Here is a 24,205-nt window from a genome sequence, read left to right as displayed (position 1 = left end):
AGGGCAGATATTCCAGCCTCGGGGAAAGCTGGCTCTTCACCAAGCCTGACTTCTGCAGGCAAGGGTGTGGTAATAACTGGGCCTACACATCTACCCTAATTGGAAGTTCAGCTGTGAGAAGCCTCTGGGGGTCAGAAGCTGGGAGCGGATGACAGGGCATGAATCACTCAGTGACCACCTGTTCTGTTCATTCCCCCGGAGCACCTGGCACTGGCCACTGTCAGCAGACAGGACATGGGCGAGACGGACCCTTGGTCTGACCCAGGCTGGCCGTTCTTATAAAAGTTCATAAAGTGTCACAATAACGTATAACAAAAAATGCTGATGGGAAAAGGTACAAAAGTGAGACAAAGTCTGAATTAGTCCAAACACAAAGACCTACTGATGTAACTCAAGGACTGTGCTGAGATCATGCCTGGTAAACAAGTGACATGTGGGACTGGAAATCAATGGACCAAAATTGGGTTGAAAATTAGGTCTAATTGGTGACCACATAAGAAGGGGAGAGACTATTCCACCCATTGCTCCCGTTGGGGGTCATTAAAAAGTTACTTTTTGAGGGAAAATGAAGAAAAAGAAAACTCAACAACTGCTAACTGAAAGCAGGGGAAGGCATGAGTTTTACCACCATGGCTGCCAGCCGCACTGTCTTCTGGGACCCTCCAGAACACTGCTCGGCCTTTGTCGTCCTAATCCTGAGAAAAGTCCTGAGCAGATCGGGCCAGAAAAGAGGGGCCCAGGTGATACTGTCAACTCCCCAGCTCTTGCTAAATGTCAACCACCACCTGGGATGTGAGACTGTGCCCCCCCCCCATCCATCCTTTCCTTTCTCCATCTTATTTCATCTCTTTCCTATTCCTCCCCTATTTCCTTTTGGCTTAAAGTCTGGCTTAGCAAACCAAGGTTGCCCATTTGTGCCCAGGAAAGCAATTCCCTAAGCAGCCTGATGCTGTTGCAATGTGCCAGTTCTGACAATGGCTAGTGAGACCAGGGGCCGGGCCTGTGTTTTCCAGCAGGGAGGTTGCAAACAAATGAAAGTCAACACCAGAGACAGAAACTGCATCTTTAAAACTCTGCTGTTCTTTTTTATTCCCTCTCGTGCGGCTCAGGGTCTGGCAGTGAGTGGCTGATTTAGCAGGTCATTTTAGCAGGTCATGCTCTGCCTTTGTCAGCAGCACGGGACTACGTGATGGTATGCAGCAGGAGACCGGTCAGAGGAGATCTAAATCTAGCATCCTGTCCCTTCGGAGTAGGTAAAGATCCCCATGGTATTTACTTGTATGGGCAACATTAGGGACACTGGCCAGGACCCTCGTCGTTAATTTCAGCCCAGAACATCATATTCTGTCCCAGTTTCAAATGGAAACAGAAGGGGCAGAAAGCTGCTAGGGGAGAGGCTGTTCTAGATTTAACTTGGCAAATAGGGAGGAATTGGATGAGAATTTGAAAGTGGAGGGAAGCTTGGGTGAAAGTGATCATAAAATGAGAGAGTTCATGATTCTAAGGCTTCTAAGGAATAAGAGGGAAAATAGCCCAATAAAGCTAATGGATGTCCAGAAGGCGACGTTAGCAAACTCAGGGAGCTGGTAGGTAAGATCCCATGGGAAGCAACTCTAAGGGGAAAACAGTTTAAGGGAGTTGGAAGGTTTTCAAAAAGACATTTTTAATGGCACTAGAGCAAACTATCCCACTGCGTAAGAAAAATAGGAATCATGGCAAGAGACCACTCTGGCTTAACCAGGAGATCTTCAATGATCTGAAACTCCAAAAGAGAGTCCTACAAAAAGTAGAAAATAGGCCAAATTACAAAGGATGTACATAAACAAACAACACACGTATGTAGGGATAAACTGGAGAAATGGTTTGAAGTCAATAGGATGAAATTCAATAAGGACAAATGCAAAGTACTTCACTTAGGCAGGAACAATCAGTTGCACACATACAAAATGGGCAATGACTGCCTAGGAAGGAGCACTGCAGAAAGGAATCTGGGGGTCATAGTGGATCACAAGCTAAATATGAGTCAGCAGTGTGACGGTGTTGCAAAAAAAGCGAACATCATTCTGGGATGTATTAGCAGGAGTGCTGCAAACAAGACACAAGTAGTAATTCTTCTGTGCTAATTAGGCCTCAACTGGAGTATTGTGTCCAGTTCTGGGCACTACATTTCAGGAAAGATGTGGACAAATTGGAGAAAGTCCAGAGAAGAGCACCACAAATGATTAAAGGTCTAGAAAACATGACCTATGAGGGAAGATTGAAAAAAAAGGTTTATTTAGTCTGGAGAAGAGACGACTGAGAGGGGACATGATAACAATTTTCAAGTACATAAAATGTTGTTATGGAGAACTATTTTTCCCCCTCCTCCTTGTAACCTCTGAGGATGAGACAAGAAGCAATGGGCTTAAATTGCAGCAAGGGCGGTTTAGGTTGGACATTAGGAAAAACTTCCTGTCAGCGGCTAAGAACTGGAACAAATTGCCTAGGGATCTCCACCATTGTCTAACCAGCTCTCAAAAATCTCCAGTCACCTGTCAGGGATGGTCCAGATCAGGGGTGGACAAACTTTTTAGCCTGAGGGCGACATCTGAGAATAGAATTGTATGGCGGGCCATGAATGCTCACAAAATTGGGATTGGAGCACACAGGAGCCTCTGACACAGCGCCCCAGCTGGAGCTCCAGAGCAGGGCAAGCCCCAGACACAGCACCCCAGCTGGAGCTCACAGGCCAGCTTAAAACACCCCATGGCCCATAGTTTGCCTACCCCTGGTCTAGATAATACTTAGTCCTGCCATGAGTGCAGGGGATGGGACTAGATGACCTCTCGAGGTCCCTTCCAGTTCTATGATTCTCACTTTGTTCACTTTCCTAAGCCAGTATGGAGTGTGGCTGTCATTCCACCCCAGAGATAGCTGGGGATTAGATTCCCACATGCCTTGGGGTGAGCAATCCAGCTTCATCACGTGCATCTCTGTAGAGAGAAGATACAGTAGATCACTTTGGGAAGGAGGCCCTACAGAAATGTTATAAATGTCATCATCCATTTATTTGGGACTTCAGGGGTGGGAGTGGGGAATAATGGAGTCATTTGGTACATACGCTAACCGGGGTAATAGTTAGGATAGCCTTGAGAAGTTGGGTGCCAGCACCCCAAGGTGCTTGTGGAAGGATACTGTGTGGGAAGATCATGGACTCCCTCACAAACCCCAAGGACAAGAGGGCTGCAGATCCACAATACCATCCATGTGAGGCAAAGGGACTATGACCAGGACCTGAACATTTTACCAGGTGCCTAGTAGCCAGGAGCCTGAGGGCTAGGCTACACTAGAAGCTATAGCTGGGCTGATGTAGCTGCCCGGCTGTGGCACGTCTGGTGAAGACGCTCTACGCCAATGTGAGAGCAGCTCTCCCGCTGACATAACGGTGTCCATACCGAGGCTTAGGAGGGTGCAACTTACGTTCCTCGGGGGGGAGGGGTCTTATTCACACTCCTGAGCAACATAAGTGGTAGTGTGTACAAGCCTTAAACCCACGAGCCAGGGAGATACAAATTCCACAGGAATGGGGGCTCCACCAGCAAAACCCAAGAGCAGCCTGTCTTGGAGAAGGGCCTAGCCCCTGCCAAAACAGCATGGAAAGGCGAAGGATGCTGTCTGGGAACTCTATGCAGGGCTCTGCTTTTCATACCAGCCTCTACCACCCTCATCTAGATGCCAATAGGATGAAGGCGCATTCTGACGGTCTCCCTACTCCTGAGCCTTCTGACTGCTGCAAGAGTGGACTGCCTGCCCCGCTCTGCCCGTCAGCCAGTTACTGGGTCCTTCCCAGGACTAAGATCAGTGCCTGCCTCTGTCTTGTCAAAAGTTTTCCTCCAAAGCATTGTGAAATTGACATGGTAGTTGTAGATGTCACTGCTGCCCAGGAGGATCTGAAGAGCAGCCTGAAACTGACCAGTCTTGTCACTTTAGTTAACCTGCTGCTGCTTTGGAAAAGCCCTAGCATAGGCAGGGCAGTGGTGCACTCAGACAAACACCGCCGCACTGGTCGCATTTTGGTGCTTCTCTTTGTAACCGGATGGCTAGAAGCTAGATTAGACCTGCGTTGTTAAAAATTTTGCAGAAATTGATAGTTGAGACCCTCACACACCCTAGGGAAAACTTCCCACTCTCACACAGATGCAAGCACTGCTCACTGGGCCATCCAATTATCCGGGTAGATACCCAGGAGAGCTCTAGGGGGATCTGACGGTCTCCATCCATGCTGCTGGCTTTAGTCAAGAGCATGAGCACGTACATCAAGCAGGAGTCTGTTCTTCTTTCGAAATGTTTACTGTCTATGGTGTTCCTAAGGCACCTGGACTGTGGTACCAAAGCACTGCAGTAAGCGTGTAGGTAGGGCATAAGCCTGTCTTTCAGATCATCTGAACCCATTAGGAATAGTGAATCAGCCTGTTCTTTAAAGTCATCCAAAGGTCATGCCCTTAGGACTGTTACTGGATAGTTATGAGGAGTCATTAACTGAGGAGGGACTGGCCAGTCCACAACATCACGCTACTCTGTTACACCTAGGACAGAGGGACCAGCAAGATACCACTTTGCTCTGGGTAATCTATGCAAAGAGGTTTGGTGATAGTGCAAACACGGATAACTATCCCCCACAGATAACCACCCCCCACCCCCACACTTGCAGTGGTAGAAGTCAGATGGAGGGAACTGGCTGGGCAATCATCAGAGAACAGATGTCTTTATCTGCCATAGAGCTATCAACTGCCCAAGACATCAGGTTAGCCAAGAAGCAACAAATTTCTCTGGGCCATGAGGCAGCTGCTGGTGCCCTGCAAGAACAGGGTTAAATGCTGGAATGTTGTAATCTCCTTACCCACTGATGTAAAAGTGATTTAATGTTTGTGCCCACTGAGTACCCAGCACATCACAGGGCATCAAATCTCCCCACTCATCCCTGCAGGGTGAACAGGAGCTCATCTAGTCCAACCCCCTGCTCAAGCAAGCAGAACCAGCAGCTCATTCCCAGTCATTTTAGGCCCACAGGATAAGACAAAGGGGGTGGGGGTTCGGAAGTGGATAAGACAGAAGTCAGGAGACCACGGCTTGTTTCAGCTGAACTGGCTCACGGAAATCCGCTTATAGTTCAAAATGCTACAGAAATCTAAAGCCAGGCCAGGAGGGAGGGCTTCCCAGCACCCCCCTGTACAACAGCAGGATTAGCAGTGCCCAAGGATGTTAACTACTTACAAGAAAAATCTGCTCCTTTTCTAAACTCAAAAATACACTGGGTTTGTCCAATATGCTCCTGACCCTCTGTCTGACTTGGCTGGTAGCCCTTCTTGCTCAGCAGATGCTTCGGTAAATACTGCTAATTCAACCCAAACTCTGACAAACATTAACTACTGCAGCTTGCATGAGATGACCCCTTCCTAGCTGTTCCTTATTTCATATCACTGCCAGTGCCTTCAGCTCTGGGAACGGACAACGCCGAGACAGTGCTTGTACAGGACATCGCAGTCCTGGTCTCCGTGCCCGCACACAGGCTAGGGGTGTGTGTGAGATGTCACAGGCCCACACAGCACAGGCTGTGGGTCTCACACCCAGCAGCATGAGTGCACCTGCTGCAGTGCCCATCTGAAAACTGCAATTTGCGTGTTTTACATGGGGAAATGCCAACAGTTAAATCACCAGACCAGCTTGTGGCAGCAGATCGGGGGGGGGGGGGGGCAAAGGGGAGACTCTGGACTTGGTTTCATCCTCCTCGTGATACAGGTCCAAGAAACCAGCTGCTGAGGTGGTGAGTCGCTCGAAGGGGAACATCCAGAAACAACAAGCTTCTGCCTCACCCGGAGACTTTCTCCTCTGCTCAGGCTGCGGCCCCGCGCGTTGCTCGGCACATCCCGAGGCAGAGCCCAGACAGCAGCACCCGGCAGGCTGCAGGACACCCCCTGCCCCCGGGCACAGAGTGGGCTCGGAGGGGAGGTTACAGCAGCTCCGGGCCTGCACTGCCCCCTCCTCTCCCGCTGGGAGAAGGCCCCAGCCGGCTCGTGCAGGGGGACGGGGACGGGCCAAAGGGCTCCGGGCTGCGGAGGAACCTCTGGGCTCTGCTGAGCCCGGCAGAGCCCGGCGGGACAGGAGCATTAGCTGGGTTAGGAAGGAGCCACCCCCAGCAAGTCCCCTGCTCGTCACCCCCGGGGCTGCAGGCTGGGACCGGCCCAGTCGGAGGGGCGAGCTCCAAGCCGAGCCCCGGGAGCCGCACTAGTCCGGTGCAGGCTCGGCGCGCTGCTCCCCCCGCCTCGTGCAAAGCCCCCAGCCCAGCCCGGGCAGGGACCCGCCGCAGCAGCGGACCTGCAGGGCCCGGGCCACCCCCGGCTCACCTGGGCCTCGCCGCCGCCGCGCGCTCACCCGGCTCCGCTCAGCTCCGCGTCAGGGCTCAGCCCCCGGGAACCAGCTGCGCCCCGCCCCGCCCCGCACCGCACCGCACAGCACAGCACAGCTCGGCCCCGCCAGCCGGGCGCGGCGCCCCCCTGCGGCAGCCGGCGGGATTGTAGCGCCCTGCGCCCGGCTCCTGCCCGGGGCCCCACAGTCCGACCTCCACCCCAGCTCCTGCCCGGGACCCTGCCCCCCACAGCCCCCCCCCGACCATTTCTCCACCCCCAAAACATGGTTAAAGAACGGGCCAGGATCCGGGTTTGCAGACCGCCCCGGATTTTCCTGCCTCTCCCCCTTTCCCCTCAGCCCCGCCCCAGGCTCCCTTGCTTTGCCTGGGTGCTGAGCTATCCCCTGCAGTGCAAACCAGCCCGGTTATTAGGAGCAGAGTGACTCGAGCTAGGGGAGCCCTCCCAAGGGATCCCACAGCTAAAGCAGCCCTGGATAGACGGCTCGGCCTGGGGCAGAGCAGCTCGGCCCAGGCCCTGGCTATAGGGGGCCACCAGACCAGTGAAGGTGACTGAACCAAAGGGATGATGTTAGAGTCTCTAACCCTACAGGGATGTTCTCACTCAGGAGGACAGTGATCTTAGTTCACTTTAGCTCAGAAGTTCTCAAACCATGGGGGGCCGCGAGCTCCATTCAGGGGTCCACGGATCGTTCCCTCTAAGGTGCACGCCTGAGTGGCTGCACACAAGAGAATGAGGGCACAGGGCCTGGCTCCACTAATAGGTGCCTGGACCCTGGAGAAGACGCACATGTAGGTGAAGTGGTGGCCTTGGGGGGAATAAGAGGTAGGTGGGAGGGGGCAGTGGGGTGAGAAGGGGGTGGTATGGGGATGTGCAGGGTTGCGGCGGCCAGAGAAAGAGGCAACTTTCCCCAGCTCCAGGGCTGCAGCTGCCAGGGAGAGACACCCCCCTCCCCTTTCCCAGCCCCAGCTCAGGGGCTGCCATGATAGGGGGAGAGAGGGCACATCCCTTGCATTAGAAAGGTAAGACTACAGTACTGATATTAAAATATGAATTGTGTGCTTTTATTTGTAGAACAAAAAATTATTAATTTTTTTAATATAGTGCATTTATCCAGAACGCTTTACAACAGTTAAGTATCGGTACAAACAGCATTTGGAAAGATCATTAAGTGGTCTGCCAAGACTCAGCAATTTTCAAGTGGTCCACCAAAAAAAAAAAAGTTTGAGAAGCACTGCTTTAGCTAAAACCCAACTCCAGCTGCTCTTCCCCAGGCCATGGAGAGATGCAGAGCCAGGCAGTGCTGCAGCTGAGTGGGGCACAGAGGGGAAGACCTGGAGCAGCAGGAGGAAAGGACAATTAAATAAATGTTATGTTTTTAATTTTAATTATCATTGCAATCTAATTTTTCAAATAAACAGTTTATTGTAATTCTTGGTAATGGATACATTTCTGTCATTGATCAAAATTATACAAAGAAAAGAGAATGATTTTAAAGTCTTTTTAAAAAGCTTTGAGTGAGAGAGAACTGATTTTTTTCTTAACAAATAAATATTGAAGGTTGGTAAATGTCACTCCAGCAAGCAGGGAGTTCTAGAGAGCACTGCTGGGGAGAGGGTTTTTTCAGCAGGTAGCAAGGTGCTTCGTGGTGTGAAGAGATTCTTACAGGTAAAGATCTTGGCAGGTCACTTAAGTCATTTTTGAAAAATAATTGGAAAACTTGATCCATAACAAGAATGCACTGAGTTATTTGGATGTTCATTGTTCCTGTTCCATCTCCATTGTACTGAAGGGGACTATGGGGCAAGCTGGGAAAGGAGTGGGGGAGAGAGTCAGCTCAAGACAATAATAGGCCCCTACCAAATTCACAGTCCATTTTGATCAGTTTCATGGCCAGAGGGTTTTTTAATTGGTCAATTTCACCTTTTCAGATGTTTACATATGTAATTTCATGGTGGTGTAACCCTGGGGGTCCCAACCCAAAAGGTACCCTGAGCTGGTCTGATCTTCCTCCTCGCCAGAGCAGCCATGCAGGGGAAGGACAAGCCCTGTCCCTTCCAAGCCCGGTGGGTGACTCGCAGCCAAGAGCCCCCAGCTGTGGTGCTTCCATCAGCAGGGGGAGATTGACCTCACCTCCACAAGCCTTCTTCAGCTGCAGGAACCTCTGGGGCTGCTGCCCAGCTCCAGAGCTTCAGGAGGAGGCAGTCGGAGGTAGGTCTGATCTCTCACTGAAACAGGCTGTGCAGGGGAAGGACAAGTCCTGTTCCTCCCCAGCCCGGCTGGGGCCTCAGAGCTAGGAGCCTCTGGCTGGAGAGCTCCCAGGAGCAAGGGTGAGATCAGATTTCTCGGGGAAGGGTTCATTTCACAGTCCCTGATATGTTTTTCACCACCACAAAATTGGTAGGCCCCTACTAATAGGTGGTGGCTGGCAGTTCCCCTATTTCAAGGGTGCGTGCGTGGAGTCTCCATCTGAGCAGCCTGCAAGAGAGACCAATTTTGTGTGTATTAAATGTTGGCTTTTCACCCTGAAAGTGTCACCCACACATTGGCACTAGAGTAGAGGCGAAGAAAGTGAAAAGACCAACTGAAAAACACGATCTGATTTTTGTTAACAATCTCATGATTTTGGTTCTCTTAAGTTGGCAGTTCTGCAGATGCTACCCAGCTTTCCCACAGCATATGTGAGCACAGTGAGCTCACATGCAAACTGAATGGGCTGGGGGTTGAGTCTGCTGCCTTATGTACCAAAGAAGCCATGCGAGATCCTGAATCACCAAAAATAGAGGGGGGCAGGGGAGAGTTCAAAGACTTGCCACTGAGAGGGGAGATGGTTTCCTCAGATTCACACAACCAAGGGCATCCACCCTGACGCTTTTACATTAATTTGTTTCTGTCTTTTTCTCTTGCTTTTGTGTTTTTACTGCTATTGTCACTTACTGGAAATTCACCAGTCACTATCCCACCACTGTGTCATGGTTGAGGGCTAGCTGCACCTCTGCCTCTTCTGCGGGCTCTCTCTGAGTGCACCCCTCCGGATCTTAGGCCTCAAGGCTTCACCCCTCTGGGACAGAATCTTGTGATTTTCCCCCTGCAGACTGGGTCTCAGGTACCGCCTCTATGCACCAACTATGATTGCTCAGCAGGCCTGACCAGATGTCCCGATTATACAGTCCTGATTTTTGGGTCTTTTTCTTATATAGGCTCTTATTACTCCCCACTCCCATCCCAATTTTTCACATTTGCTGTCTGGTCATCAGTCCTAAACGCTGTCTCCCCTGTTTAGGGAGTGTGACCCTTTATTGGACAGGCCGAGTCTTGTGTCTGCCTTAGGCCCGTTTATGGAGCCCATGAGGGGGACAGAGTTAGACTATCCCAGTGAATAGTCCTGGGTGGTTGTTGTGGAGATTGTACCTGGGCTACTGTCTATCTTCATGCATACATTTCCCAACCAACCAGCTATTGAATTAACCCAGTATGGATAAAGTAAACGCCTTTACAATATTCAGACAAACAAATTCAGCACATAGCATTCATAGATTACAGAAAGCAGGGCCGGCTCTAGGTACCGGCACTCCAAGCATGTGCTTGGAGGCGGCACTTTTCAAGGGGTAGCATTTTGGCCCTTTGGGGGCAGCACTTTTCAAAGGGCGGCACTCTGGCTTTTTTTTTTTTTTTTTTTTTTTTTTTGGCTTGGGGTGGCAAAAAACCTGGAGCCAGCCCTGCCAGGAAGCTTCAAATCCATCACAGGCTACTGTGGTTTTATCAACCTGCCGAGGATCACAATTAGGATCCGACTCCTAATCCCTTCCCCCAGGTGTCCACTTCAGAGGCTGAAGCACCCTATGCATGTGGCTGCAGTAGTAGGCAACAGCAAGTTTTGCTCACCGCATTGCAGAGATGGGCACCCTGCTGTGCAAAGCCCTGCTGGGCACTGAGCATCCTAGAAATGGGGATGTGGCTCAGGCTTAGCTAGAGAATTGGTGATGATGCACTTAGCAGCTGCAAATGAAACTTCAATAACCTATTGACAGTGAAAAGGGGATTGTAGATTTAGTTCTGTGTTACTTCTGAAGCATAAAGGAAGCCGTGGAGTGAGACAGTGCTGTCTTAGGCCTGGTCCACACTACAGCGTTAAATCGATTTAAACAGCGTTAAATCGATTTAACGCTGTACACGTCCACACTACAAGGCACTTTAAATCGATTTTAAGGGCTCTTAAAATCGATTTCTGTACTCCTCCCCAACGAGAGGAGTAACCCTAAAATCGATATTACTATATCGATTTAGGGTTAGTGTGGACGGAAATCGAAGTTATTGGTCTCATTCTTTTACTGAGCTACCCAGAGTGCACCGCTCCAGAAATCGATGGTAGCCTAGGACCATGGACGCACACCACCGAATTAATGTGCCCTAGTGTGGACGCGTAAAATCGATTTTATAAAACCAGTTTTATAAAACCGGTTTTAATAATTTCGATTTTATGCTGTAGTGTAGACGTGGCCTTAGCATGCAGTATTCTCCACCTTCAGTGATTGCAGGATACACTCTAAGTGAAGGACAAGGGTCTCTTCTATTGCTGCTAGAAGTCTGCCCTGGGTAACCCTCACCTTTCAGGTTTCGGGTTTAGGGGCAGATCTACTCATGCCAGAATAAGTCTCCTCTTCACATTTACACCCTTCAGCCCCTCCATTTGTATTAAACCCAAATTTACTCTGCGTGCTCAGAGTGCGCTAATGGGTAGAAACCCAGAGCCCATTTAATGAGTTAGTAAAGTCAAGAGCTGGAGAATTTCATGGGGATTGTGGCAACGGCTAAAAACCCCACTCACAATCTGGGCCGCACTGTGCGAAGTACTGTAGAAATGCAGCTAGAGAGATTACTGCCTTCCACACATCAATGTATTCAGAGTCTTTTTTCTCCCTTAATTCTGCTCTCAGCAGGAATGGGAAACCAGTGCAGGGGAGGAGCCAGTATTTACCTCTCCATCGTAGGGAACTCTAGCGCAGAACGTGTTTGGATCAAAGAAGCAAGTTGAAGATCCATCAGACTTAGGGTTGCCAGGCATCTGGTTTTCGACCAGAATGCTTGGGTCGTTCTGGTCAGGCCACTAAACATCCAGTTGGCCACAGCGTCAGCAGGGAAGGCAGGCTCCGTGCCTGACTCCCGGGAAGTGGCTGGCATGTCTTTACAGCTCCCATTGGTGGAAGCTTTTTATAAGAGCGTCCTTTGGGGAGGGAAGGAGGACTTCAGAGAAAGTTAGCTTCTCTCAGTCTCTCTTTAACTGGGTTGTAACTGATTACCACCCTGGAATGCTGCAAGGATGACGATACTCAGCTACTAAGCCTGCAACTAGGGTGACCAGATGTCCCGATATTTAACCCTTTGTCCCAATAGATGTAAGATTGGGACACCATTTTTCCTGATATCCAGGTAAAATTTAAAACTTGGTACAGTAAAACCTCAGCATTATGGACACCTCTGGAATGGAGATTGTCCGTAACTCTGAAATGTCCATAAATCCAAACAAGATGTTATGGACTTCAGCTACTGTCAGGGCTCTGGCAGGGGGTCAGGGCTCTGGACTCAGGGTTTTAGATCTGAGGTGAGCACTGGGGCTCAAGGCTTCAGCCCCATGGAACTGCTCCCAGTTTCAGCCTCATTGGATGTGCCGGGGCTTGGGGCTTCAGAAGCCCTGTAGCTCTGTTCCTGGCTTCAGCCCTGGCGGGGTCAGGGGCCACTGGGGCTTTACTACGAGGGGAGCACTGGTTTCGAACCTTCCCATAGCTAAAGTCCCGAGCCCTGATGCCTGCTCCCCCTCTCATTGAAACTGGGACCAGAGCTGTGAGGAACCCTAAGCCACGCTTCAGTCCCACAGCTCCATTCCCAGCTTCTGCCAGGGGGAGGACGACGCCAGGGGAGGGGCGCCTCACAGCTCCGCTCCTGGTTTCAGTGACATGTGTGGGGGGAACGGTAAATCACGCCCCCTCCACGTGTCCTGATATTTTACTGTTGCGATCCGGTCACCCTACCTGTGACTGTACTGGGCCAGCCCCAAATGCAGCCATTAACTCAGAGTCCCTTGAGGGAGAGGAAACAGTAAGTGTGAGGTAACACAGACTCTGCCAGAGTGCTCAGGTCTGGGAAGGGAAGGATGTGCGTTTCAAACACTACAGACAAGGTCAGTCAGAACATTATGGGCTGTAAAGCAAGAGACTCCCACTTGATTGTTAGCTTTCTGATTCATCTCGCTTTGGTGATGAAAGCAACTTTTGCCACTGCCTTAGCCAGCCAGCCAGCCACACATCACACCAGCTGCCAGCACACGCTGCCAGCTAACCTGCCTTGCAAGGGTTCCCTGTTGCCATTTCTCAATCCATTCCCTAGGATCAGGGGATGCTAGTTTGATCATGTTCCTGTCCCAGATCTCTGCACAGTAACACCCTCTGCAGTTGCCAAGCCAGATCAGGGTTCCTGCACAACTTCAACTTCTAAAGATTTGGGAACTTCCCAGGGTGGGCATCAGAGAAGTGTTACATAGTGACTTCTGAGACAGACACCCGTTCCGCAAAGGGAGACTGAGCCAACACCATCCTTCTTAGAACTCCACCAGGTCAATGGAGTTTTACACAGGGATGAATTTGGCCCATTCATTTAAACTAGTTCATTCTTTGCCTCCTTGCGACCCTTTTAATCATAGAAATGTCCAGCTGGAAGGGTCTGTGAAGTCATCTAGTCCAGGCCCCTGTGCAAAGGTAGGGCCAAGGAAACCTGACAGAGGTGTGTCCAAACTGTTCTTAGAAACCTCCAAGGATGGGGATTCCACAGCCTCCTTTGGAGACCTATTCCAGAGCCTAACTGCCCTGAGAAAGTTTTTCCTAATATCTAACCTAATCTCCCTTGCTGCAGATTAAGTCCACTGCTTCCTAGCCTACCTTCAAATGGCCTTCTCTTGGCCCTGGCTTAATTGTGAATGGCCTTCACTCTTGTTCCTCCTCTAGGCTGTTGTGGGCAATGTGCTGGAACATGGTCCCCTGCTGGTTAAACAGAGGAACGGGAGAACCTGTGTTCTCCCATCCCACCTGTTCCCTCTGGTTCCAGCAGCCTTGCCTGCATGAGGTGAGCTGGCAATCACAGCAGCACAGTAGCTACTGGACAAGTGCTCCTTTCACCACAAATCCCCTGTCACATTGGATATGGATAGAACTGAACCTCTGTGTTGGCAGCATGAGCAGAAAAACCTAGGACTGGATGGTCAGCGACTCCTTCCCATTGCTTTGTGGTCAGTCTTAGGGCACGTGAGCAAGGCAGTGCATGGGAAGCTTGCACTGCTGTCTCTTGTGCCATAAAGAACAAGAAATAGAGGAAAAGACCAACAGAAAACACATATCAGCAGAACTGATTCTTAAAACACATTTTTAAGTTTTGCATGAGGAGTCAGCAGTTGTGATTGCCATGTACAAATTCCCCAGAAGTTTCTGAGAAACTGTTATGGAGAGGCACAGGGCATTTCCTGTAGAAAAGAGCTCTCAAAGGAAGAGTCACTGATACTTGGTTACTGGTTTCTATGTTCCCTGTAAGACCCTATCAACACTGACCAAATTATCCCCAACCACCTTCATGTTGCTGACTCTCCATGGACGGAATGATCAGCAGCACTTCTCTCAGTTGCAAGTGCTCAGAAGTCACATTGTGGCTACACATCTGATTTTCCAGTCACACTACTTCCCTGCTCTGATGCTGGGATGCTCCCTTCAGTGGCCCTTCATCCATGCTGGGTCCCGTACGCAGGGCCGGATTAACGCAAGGGCTTTAGGGGCTGCAGCCCTTTTGTTCTGTGATGTTTCCCATGTTTAAATGAACTGAGTTAACTGCATGAGAAGTAACAAAATAACAGAGCCCAGTGCATCACCAGAAACAAATGTGCCATGGATGCCCATTCTCTGGCTGGATAGCGCCTCTTTATCTGGAGGGGCAGAGGCCAGCTGTAGTCAAGGCTAGCTGTTAGTGATGTGCTTGGAACTTAAATTACATGGGTGCAAATTAACAGTAACCCAAAGCAACTGATCAATATCACCCTGGAGCTCCCACCAATCTGAGGAGAGAAGTTTGGTTTAACAGCTGAATGGCTCCCCACACCAGGCGGCTGATGAAGGAGCTTGGGCATGGAGGAGCAGGAGGAAGGCTGCTTAGGCACTGCACAAACCAAACAAGAATTCTTTCTACTTTGATCTAGAAAATCAAGCAGTGAAGTGAAGACCAGCTAGGAAGGCTGATGATCTGTACGCAGTAGATCTACATTTTAGTCAGGATTGGTGGAAAGGCAGAAACTCTCCAACGCACACATGGGAAAATCCAGCTCCTGGTTGCAATACCATGGGACAGTCCTTGGAGCAGTGAACTGCCTGATTTCAGGGGGATGAGCACCATCTGCTGACAAGTCCAGGAAACCATGAATAAGCAGAGGGATAGTCCTTTCCCTGCTGGTCTCACTAAAGAAACAGCCTAACAACTATCTAGGCTCCCATGCCGAAGGAAGTGAATTCAAGCACACCAAAGCTGAAGCGGAGCGGATGGTGGCCTGCCTCCCCCGAGGGAGTTTGCACCCCCTTTGTTCCCCATTGAGGGGTTCTGTTGGACCCTTGGCTGCTTCAGGATTCCCAGACAGCAGCAGCTGTAGCTCTTCTGCAGCTGGGAAGTAGGTTTCAACCTTTCTCTCAGCCCTCGCTGCCATGATCCACCCCTTGGTAGCCCCCAGAGTGGATTCCTGCTAGGCACTCTCTAGCAGGTTCCCTATGAGGAAGTGTCGGAAATAGCATCTGCACTTGGACTGGAAAGGTTCTGCATAGATCTTGACTCTTGCTGGAGCAAGTAACAGTCCTGGATGAGCCTTCAAGAAGGTCCCATCTCCTGCAAAGACAAGTTTCACCCTAGTGGTAGCTTAGTGCCAAAGGAGCAGAGTTGGTGAGAGCACTCAAGGTCCCAGTGCCTGACACAATCTTTTTAGGTATCCTACAACCAGAACATTAAATGTTTTGAAAATAAGGATCAAGACCTTGAATGCGATGCAGTATTCTACGGGAAGCCAGCATAGCAAGCAACGGACAAGGATGATGTACTCCTAATACACTGTGTTGCTGAGGAGACACTGACACCTCTTGTACCAGCCAGAGTTCATACTTTCTAGCCCACAAAACTGTATTGCTGTAATCAAGCTGGGAGGCAGCAGCTTGTCTGCTATTGAGGCTAGGTCAGCACCTAGAACGTTGGCCAGAAGACTGCAACCCAACCAGAGAGAGAATTAATCTGTTGCAGATGTGGATACAAGGGCTCTCAGCAACAGCAGTGTTGTAGTACTTCTGGCTAGCAGGCTGACTGGTTACGTTGTGAGCAGGTGTCTTGGACTGGTGTAAACCACATTGTAGTTACTAGCTTTTTGAAACCTCACCTTCTTCCAGCAAGCACCGCCTCAGCCTTAGTAGGGGATTCAGTGAGCAAAGCATTCTGGTGACAGAGATGCAGTCAGGTGAATGAAGACTGTAGGGCCACCCTCTACCCAACATCCCTTCACTTCCTTGCTTTAGTTCCATGGTTTGACTGAATCCAAACTGTGAAGGGTCTAGGACAGTGTTTCTCTATCTGTGGAGCAGCACCCTGACAGTTTAGGAAGGCAACAATCCAGTCTCTGGTCTCAAAAAGGTTGAGAAACATGGACTAGATTTTCTGCACAAGCTCAGTGAGATGAAAGGCCTCTCAAATGAGTGTCTTATCCACTGCAGTATCGGATATGCTGATGAGGGTCTCACTCAGTCTTGTCGAAGCTATTCCACTTTAACAATCAATTGGGCCAAAACCAGAGTCATTCTACAGTCTGGAGCATTCACCTGAGAAGCAGGTGATCCTTGTTCAAATCCCTTTGCACCAGGCAGAGAGAAGAATTGAACTAGGGTCTCCTACATCCTGTGGGAGTTCCCTGGCTGCAGGTTTTATGGAGTTTTCTTCCTCCTGATTTACTCCTTTTAACACGCCAAGTCCCTTTATGGATCCAAGCCCCCATGACTGGCTCACGGCAGAAGTCTGATGACATGCTCAGTTAAAACCATTCCTCTTATCTACTCCTTTAGCAAATTTATGTGAGGCTGGCACCTGTCTTTGGCTACATGGGCAGTTTATGGCTGTGTAACTGAAAATAGCTTATATTATTACTGTCTGGAGGAAGTAAGCACTGGACCCATTTCCACAGAGAACTTGGCTTTTATTTAAATAAAATATTGTTCCTTCCCAAGAGGAGATGGAGCTCAAGTATGTATTACAAGAGAAAAACAGAGCTGCGAGGATGATCTCCTTGTATAACTGAACACCTTTACAGAGACAGTCACACCTTCAGTTGTTTTCAATGTGTAGTCCTGCAGCAACTGAATTACAGATCTTTGCTGATTGTCAGATAGTGACTTCCTCCACCTGGGATCTGCATGTAGCAGTTATCACAGCCCTAGTAATGTGAGGGCAGCATAGCTCCTGCAATGTTTGCAGTGTGTGTATTGCTCCAGCAGAAGTGAAAAAAAGTTGTGCTGCTTCATACAAGCACTCACTCATGTTTTAACTGGTAGATCAACAGAGCCAGTGAAATTTTTAACAATTTTAAACTTATTTCAAATTTTTCCAACTTTCCTTTGTCAGATTTTAGTTTAGGTCAAATAGCTGAGTTAAGTTCTTCTTTAAAGACCACACAGAACTAGCTTATTAAAGGATGAGCTCCTCCCAGGAAGTACCTTCTCCACATGTAAACGGGGAAGGTGTTCAGGAGCAAGACCTCAAGTACAGAAAGGAAATAGAAAAAACAATTAGATTGGGATGATGCTTCCTTTAAACTTCCATAGGCCCGATCCACATTACCTTGGGAAATAGTTTGCCAGCAACTCAATCCAAACCTTCCCCCAGCATCACAGTTGGGACACAGTTAAGCTTTCCTAGCAGTTACTTTTCTTTCAGGTATTTTTATAAAAACCCTGCCAGGCTCTCAGTATTTTTTAAAAACAAAAATAAGCACTTATGGTGTTAAGTTATGTTACAGAAGCACAGTACAGTCCTTTGAATTTGACTGATCCTGAGCAGAAGAGTGAGTCCTTTGGAGAGCTGATCCTTGTACAGTAGTATTGCCTACTGGGACTGTCAGTAACTTTGGAAAGAGAAGGCACGATCAGAATGAAAGGATCCAGCTAAGACAACCTCAATCCCCACTCATACAAAACCCTCATGTGCGCAGCATTCTAAACCATTATGGCACCTCTCTAACATATTACATGGAACCTAATGCAACAGGCCTAGGGCCTATTAAATTCAAACTCAGACCTAGTTAGCAAAAACAAACTTATTCAACACTTTTCTGTAGATTCTCCTGCACAGCTTTCTCTGTTGGAATCTCTGAAATTCCATTCTGCATCACAGAGCAATTCCAGTATTAAAGACCAGTCACGTATATCAATCGATGGCTTTTCAGCACCTGGGGAAGACGTAGCTTTTCCACTACAGAAGCTGTGTCAGTCTCATCAGGGTGCACACCTACATCTGAGAATTAAAGCCAGAGCGATGGGCCCCAAAGGAACAACATGAAGCTTTGCTGGAAACTGGAAAACAAGAGGACACAAGAAGGTTGATTTACAGTATTTATATCCCTAGGAAGAGAGCCCAGGCCCATGTGCATGTCTGTCTCTCCAGGAAGCTCAGTTATCCACCTCTTCATCATCATTTTGTTCCTCCTCCTCCATCCGTTCATCATCATCATCATTCTCCTCCTCCCTGCTCTTGTCTTGTTCTTCAGAGTCTGCCTTCTTGTCTTTGTCTTTCCTTGCTTCTTTCTTGCCTTTTTGCTCACGCCTGTAAACTAACAGAACAAGAGAACTACAATTGGATACACGTGTGTCACTGTAGGGACAAGCTAGAGGTGGCTCCCATTCCTGCGACCCAGGCTCTCCCCTTGCTCTCCAGGCTTACAACAAATGGAGCACTGACCCTCTTGAGAGCAGGTACCCAACCTGTTATTTGAGTTATGGAGAGAGACCCCACAGGAAGTTATGTTAAGTGCTGCTAAGCAGAAAGATGGCGAGAAGGATACAGGAGCTCATGTGCATTACGCAGAACATAAGACTTCCTCTACAGAGAAGTGATGGGGGAGATGGATTAGATGAGTCACCTTTGTGAAATTACATCATATCAGTTCTATTAAACTACATGTTCATATGGCCCCATAAAAATTGCAATGTCTGGCTTTAAAAATAAATAAATACATAAATGATAATTAAGGGAACATAAGAGCTGGATGTCCAAACTTCTGGGTAAATAGGACTCAACGTCATTAGGACTAATTTAATGTACAGTTAGACAACGTTACCTTCCAATGATTCCTTTAAAGGGGCTATGAATCTCTGGAACTCCATTTCCTCCATGGCTGAGAGGACATCTCCAGCATTCAGTGTTTTCCTCTTCCCTTTCACTGCAAAGTTATTTGCACTAAAGAGAGGGAGAAGAATTGATATCAAAGAGCAAATCATCCCCAACTACGGGCTGTTTAAAGGGACAACACAATCACAGTCCTCAGAAATGTTTAATCACTATCATAAGCAATACCTAGGATGACTGACCAAGAATCTAACTATGACAGAATAAAGAAAAAAATCACCTTTGTTTACATTGTACATTTATGTGTATATAGTCAGTTGCATTGTTTCCCTTTATACTCAGGGAGTTTTCCATTTATGTGGGTTTTTCACACATGTAACAAGAGAGAAAATACATATTTAAATCTGGTTCTAAAACTATTAAAAGTGGCAGGGTGATTCAAGGACACAGTAACATATGTAGTTACTACAAGTGTAGTTGTATTCATTTTTTAAAAGTTGACTAGTATTCAGTTTGATGGTATACCTTTTATTATTACATTTTAAAGATGTTTGAATTTCAACTGCTATAGATTTAAACAGAGAATTTAGGTGCAGGAGGAAGCTAAACCCTTTAAACCTGAATGAGTAATTTAATATACACGATGAAACATGCCTAGTTAGTTCCTACACTGCTTAGGTTAACACTCAGAAGGGAAGTCGTAAGGCTATAATGAGTTCACATACCCCAAGAACAAGGAGCCCTTATGTAAATTAATGTTTGCTATAAAAAGGCTCTAATTTTATGATCATTGTTTTCTGAAAAAATGATAAAGTGTAATGATAAAGGTAAATCAAGTGTGATGGTTCAGGACACAAGGTGATCACTGAAGGCGACAGGAAGTAATCCACCACCACCTCTGTAGGCTCCCAGGATATATATACTGGGCAAATACCTGAGGGCATTATGAAGCAGCAAATACTGGCCACTGACACAGAAGCAAAGCATTTGCTCTGTTGATTTATTGCTAGCCCCTCTCTGAAAGTTAGCATGGCAGCATGCTAATTAAGAAACTAATTATGAACATAAGATTATATTACACAAAGGTCACATTACAAACTAAAACCAGATGAAATTTTATAATGCCTCATGTACCTGAATGATAAACATGCCTTTCATTACAGCTACTGCAAAAATTCTCTCCAAGAGAGCCAACAAAAAGGCTAGCTACAGATCAGATGGTCCATTGGATCAGGTCACCAGTGATGCTTACCATGATGTCGCATACAACACAAACACACTTGCAGCTCGAGATATTGCACTCCGAGCTTCTTTGGAAATGTTTACTCCATCAGGAAGCTGGGAAAAAAGAAATGTCATTTTATCAGATGAAATTCAAGCCATGTGGATCTGGAGGCTATCGAGTCCTGTCTGAAAGGACTGAAAGCCACCAGTTCAGTCAAGCCATTCAGAGTGTTTGCAGTCAAGAATAAATGTGAGAAAATGAATTTTCTATAGTATTTTAATGAATCCTAATGTGTGCCCCAGTTTCCCTCTGTACTTTGCCCTGTTACCCAGTAGAGGGAAAAGTATTAAGTCTGGGGCAGTGCAGAAGATCAGATGTAGGGGGTCACCTTCTTGTTTGGGCTACAGTGAATAGGGTCACAAGGAATTGTCTGGACCCTGCTGAAGGTGACTCCATATCAGTGCAGAATCCCAAAGAGACAATGGAAAAACCCCAATGACCACAACAATGACACTGAGGAAATAGCAACAAAGAGAAAGGGGTTTCCCCTGGATCTCTCAGCAGAGAAGCTGAACAGAGACCCCAGCTATAGAACAAAGGACTGACACATGACCAGCAGAGGATAAGGGCGGACTTCTGGTTCTGGAAGAGGCTGGCTGCTCTCTCCTAGATGTCACTAAAGAGTCAGAGGGAGATAAAGCCTGAAATGGAGTTCACTGCACCTTGGCTAGTGAATTGCTCTGGTTTGACCAGAATGGACTATGTTTTAACCTTTTACTCTGTTTTGAAAATGCTGCTTGGGTGTTAATACAAATACTGGAGAGGTGCATTAGTCCCTGAAGAGTGTACAAGTCTCTAACCAGGAGTCTATGTCAGCTGGACTTGCTGGGCAGAGCTCACAGCGTGAAGCAGGGGTGCTGGAGCAGACACACAGTCTAGGACAGGGGTTCTCAAACTGGGAGTCACGAGGTTATTATATGGGGAGTCGCAAGCTGTCAGCCTCCACCCCATACCCCACTTTGCCTCCAGCATTTATAATGGTGTTAAATATATAAACAAGTGTTTTCAATTGATAAGGGGGGTTGCACTCATAGGCTTGCTATGTGAAAGGGGTCACCAGTACAAAAGTTTGAGAACCATTGGTCTAGGAGGTGGTGAGGCTGCATGGCTTACCCAGAAGGACGAGCGAAACCCCTTGGAGTCTGACACATTAAAGGGGTTCCTTCAAGAACCTATTTAAAAGCTGGAGCACAGCACAGATCCATGACATAAGGCTAGAAGAATGCTGCTGCATAGATAATTGTCCTAACCCATTGCTCTGACTATGTCACCCATTTCTTTGTATCCCTCCGCTGGCTCTCCCTTCTCTAGTGTTTCAATCATAAGATACTTATCTTCACTTTCAAGGCCCTTAACAATCCCGACCCTATCTATCATTTCTTATTCGCTACTGAGATGTTGGCTCTCACCTCTGATCGGCCCACAATACCAGCCTCCCTCATGCACTTGTTAAATGTTCAAATGAGCCCCTTTGATGCTTTTTCCCTGCTGCCCCTCATGCCTGGGAAGAGCTCCCCACTAAATATCTGCAAAGCCACTTCATTATCCTCCTTTAAACCCTTCCTCAAAACTCTCCTTTGCCAGGATGCCTACAAAAACCCTAACAATGAGTGAACCTGTCACGATGCCCAATATTATCCTATTGTTTCCTTGTACTTCTCCATCTGCCTATATCCACCTCTTGTCTTAGGCTGTGAGCTCTTTGGGACAAGACCTTCTTTTTGTTCTGTGTTTGTACAGCAACTAGCACAATGGGATCCTGGCCCATGACTTGGACTCCTAGGCACCACAATAATACAAATAATAATATTCCAGATACATCTAACGTCTAAGTACAAAAAGAAACTGGATAACTGAATGGGCTAAGCCGGGTCAAGAACATAGCCAGAAGACAGAGGGAAAGTAACTTTTGTAGTAGCAGTGGTCTTGGCCTCTGCCTCAATCTTAGTCCATTCAATTGTTTCCAAATCCCTAACATAGAAGGATATTCTCATAATGTGCAGCATCCATCTATTGATCCTTCTCGGTCTTTTGGCTAAGATCATGCATAGCATCAATTTAATAACTGAGACATATTGTATCTCATTTGCTGGCAAGGAACTGGACTTATCTAGTAGCTATTTTCCTTCTTTACTCTGCTCTTATTTGGGAGCTGGTTCAAGCATATACAATATTGTCAGTGCTCTGTAAATTATAAGAAATTTACAACTGTGTATCTTAGGGTTTTCTATGATTCCCCATTACCATAGTGTGTGGCTGTGCAGAATCCAAATGTTTTCCAGCACTCTGAATTATTTCAGGTTCATGGTAAATGTGGCAATGGATGAAATATTAGATACTGGGGAAAGGGGGAAAAAAAAGGGGGGAGGAAAGCAGCATGGGCGATAAGTAGGAAAAAATCCTTTTATCCAGTACAGTTTCTGTCAGAAAAGAGAGTCTCTCTTCCATCTCAATAGGCAGTCAACTTGTTCTTTTGCCAGCTCAGATAAAGTTTGCTTGGCATTAAATAGAACACAAATCTTTAATTTAAATACAAAAATATTTTATGGCAGATTATTTAAAGAAGTAGAACCACTGCATCCAGCAAATGACATCTCTCTCACACCAGCTAAAGCTGAAAACAAAATGCAAGATTTTGCACTTGGGATAGTTGGAAACAACCAAGAATTTGCTACTTTGAGCCCATTATAAAACTACAACTTAAAAAACAAAACATTTCCACCTGAAAATGCTTTACCTACTACTCTAAAAAATAATATATACACAAGAAAGATTACAGAAAAGTATTTCTCTATTTTTCCCTATCTACCTTGAGCATTTGACAGCACTGGGCATAAAGAATTTCATATTACCATGAGTAGTCAGATTTCCCTGTTTGAGTAGGTCTCTCTCAAACCAACAAGGGGCAGAAAAAACGTTTAAAAAAAAAAGGCGACCATAAACCCACAAGAATTGTCAGGGCTTTTTTTAAGTAAATGATTAGATTTCAAGTTGACAACTTTCCTGTTAAACTGTTCTATCATCTGCAACGGAAAAGGAGATTTAAAAATTACATAGCATAGGGCCCAGTTTCTGTAGAACAGGCACATTTTACTCCTTTAAGGTTTTCTGTCTTCACGTCAATCTTCTTGCACACTTCTATATCTCTGATAATACTCACTGCTTCTTTAATTATCCGAGTGACGACAGCATTGGGCAAGTTCAAGTCCTCTGGTCTTTCTGCCATCTTTGAACACCTAGAACTGAAATGAGAACTAGTGATCAGATATTTTTTCTGCTGAGCAGCTCTGCTTATAAAACAACACTTGTCTCACTATTACAGTAGTTATAAGTAGCTCTGCTATGTAAAGTGTACTCAGCAGCTCTGTCCGTGTTTAGTCGGGCATCTGCCTATCAATGAGATAATGTCTGTACCACTCTTTATTCCTGTTATCTCTGCAGAACCAAGAGAACATTGACTCCCTGGATTTCTTTTTCTTAACTTCCTGTGAATTGTCAACAGAGATATTAACTCAATGGCAATCACTTACACCTGAGTAAAACCCACCACAACAGTGGGGCTACTCAGCTGTCAGCAAGCGCAGGAGCTGCAGGATCTGTATGACTGGGGAGGAGGAAAAGGCAGGAAAGAGCCCGGCTTGGTTCTCAGACCCGAGGGAGTCTGCAGGGCTGGCAATTAGCCAAGCCGCCTGCTGACTTGTCAGCTGAGCAGATCTGGAACCTCAGCGCGCCAGTGACAGCAGAGCTGCGCTTTAGGGCGGGCGCTACAGGGAAATATGTTGCCAGTTTCCCTCCAGCCCTAGGGGAGCTGCCCCCTCCCGCCGCCGCCGGGCACTGGGGGCAGCGCGAACCTTACCCGCCACCAGCCTATTACCGGACACCCGGGGGGGGGGTCAGTGGGAGTCACAGCCCCGCCCGGGCCGCGGGAACGGGCGGCAGGCGGGCAGGGGAGGCCGTACGGCGGGGGCTCACTCTGGGAGCGGACGGGGGAGGAGTCCGGCGGTGCCCGCTCCCCGCACTCACGGGGCAGGGCAGCTGCCGGCCGTGCGCAGACAACAGGCCCCGCGCACTGAACCGCGCGCCCAACCCTTGACCTCTCACCTCTGACCCTCCCAGCATG

General features: G+C 47.7%; 2 protein-coding genes across 6 annotated transcripts in view; both read right to left on the bottom strand.

Annotated features, from left to right (window-relative positions):
- ALAD (aminolevulinate dehydratase) overlaps window positions 1–6,487 on the bottom strand; it is a 34,107-nt gene extending 27,620 nt beyond the window's left edge. Inside the window, exon 1 of the mRNA XM_050926412.1 lies at window positions 6,384–6,487. The gene's annotated coding sequence lies outside the window, so the exon portion shown is untranslated. The remainder of the gene's footprint in view (window positions 1–6,383) is intronic.
- A 10,148-nt stretch (window positions 6,488–16,635) lies between these two features.
- Window positions 16,636–24,133, bottom strand: POLE3 (DNA polymerase epsilon 3, accessory subunit). 5 transcript variants are annotated; one of them, XM_050926452.1, is made up of 5 exons: window positions 24,109–24,133; window positions 23,246–23,321; window positions 20,053–20,138; window positions 18,793–18,911; window positions 16,636–18,285 (listed from the first exon to the last, which is right to left on the bottom strand). In XM_050926452.1, exons 2-5 carry the CDS (start codon window positions 23,309–23,311, stop codon window positions 18,125–18,127), a joined length of 432 nt encoding a protein of 143 aa, XP_050782409.1. In that variant the 5' UTR covers window positions 23,312–23,321; window positions 24,109–24,133; the 3' UTR covers window positions 16,636–18,124. The 5 variants fall into 5 exon arrangements, with proteins under 5 accessions (XP_050782409.1, XP_050782408.1, XP_050782406.1 ...); XM_050926451.1 differs by having other exon boundaries at window positions 23,246–23,327; window positions 24,058–24,126; XM_050926449.1 differs by lacking the exon at window positions 24,109–24,133 and adding an exon at window positions 24,058–24,107.
- Between the last annotated feature and the right edge of the window lie 72 nt (window positions 24,134–24,205).

Source organism: Gopherus flavomarginatus, chromosome 17 (assembly GCF_025201925.1).
Source record: "Gopherus flavomarginatus isolate rGopFla2 chromosome 17, rGopFla2.mat.asm, whole genome shotgun sequence".
In the NCBI taxonomy this organism is placed as follows: domain Eukaryota; kingdom Metazoa; phylum Chordata; order Testudines; family Testudinidae; genus Gopherus; species Gopherus flavomarginatus.
This window is presented reverse-complemented; position numbering and strand designations above follow the sequence as displayed.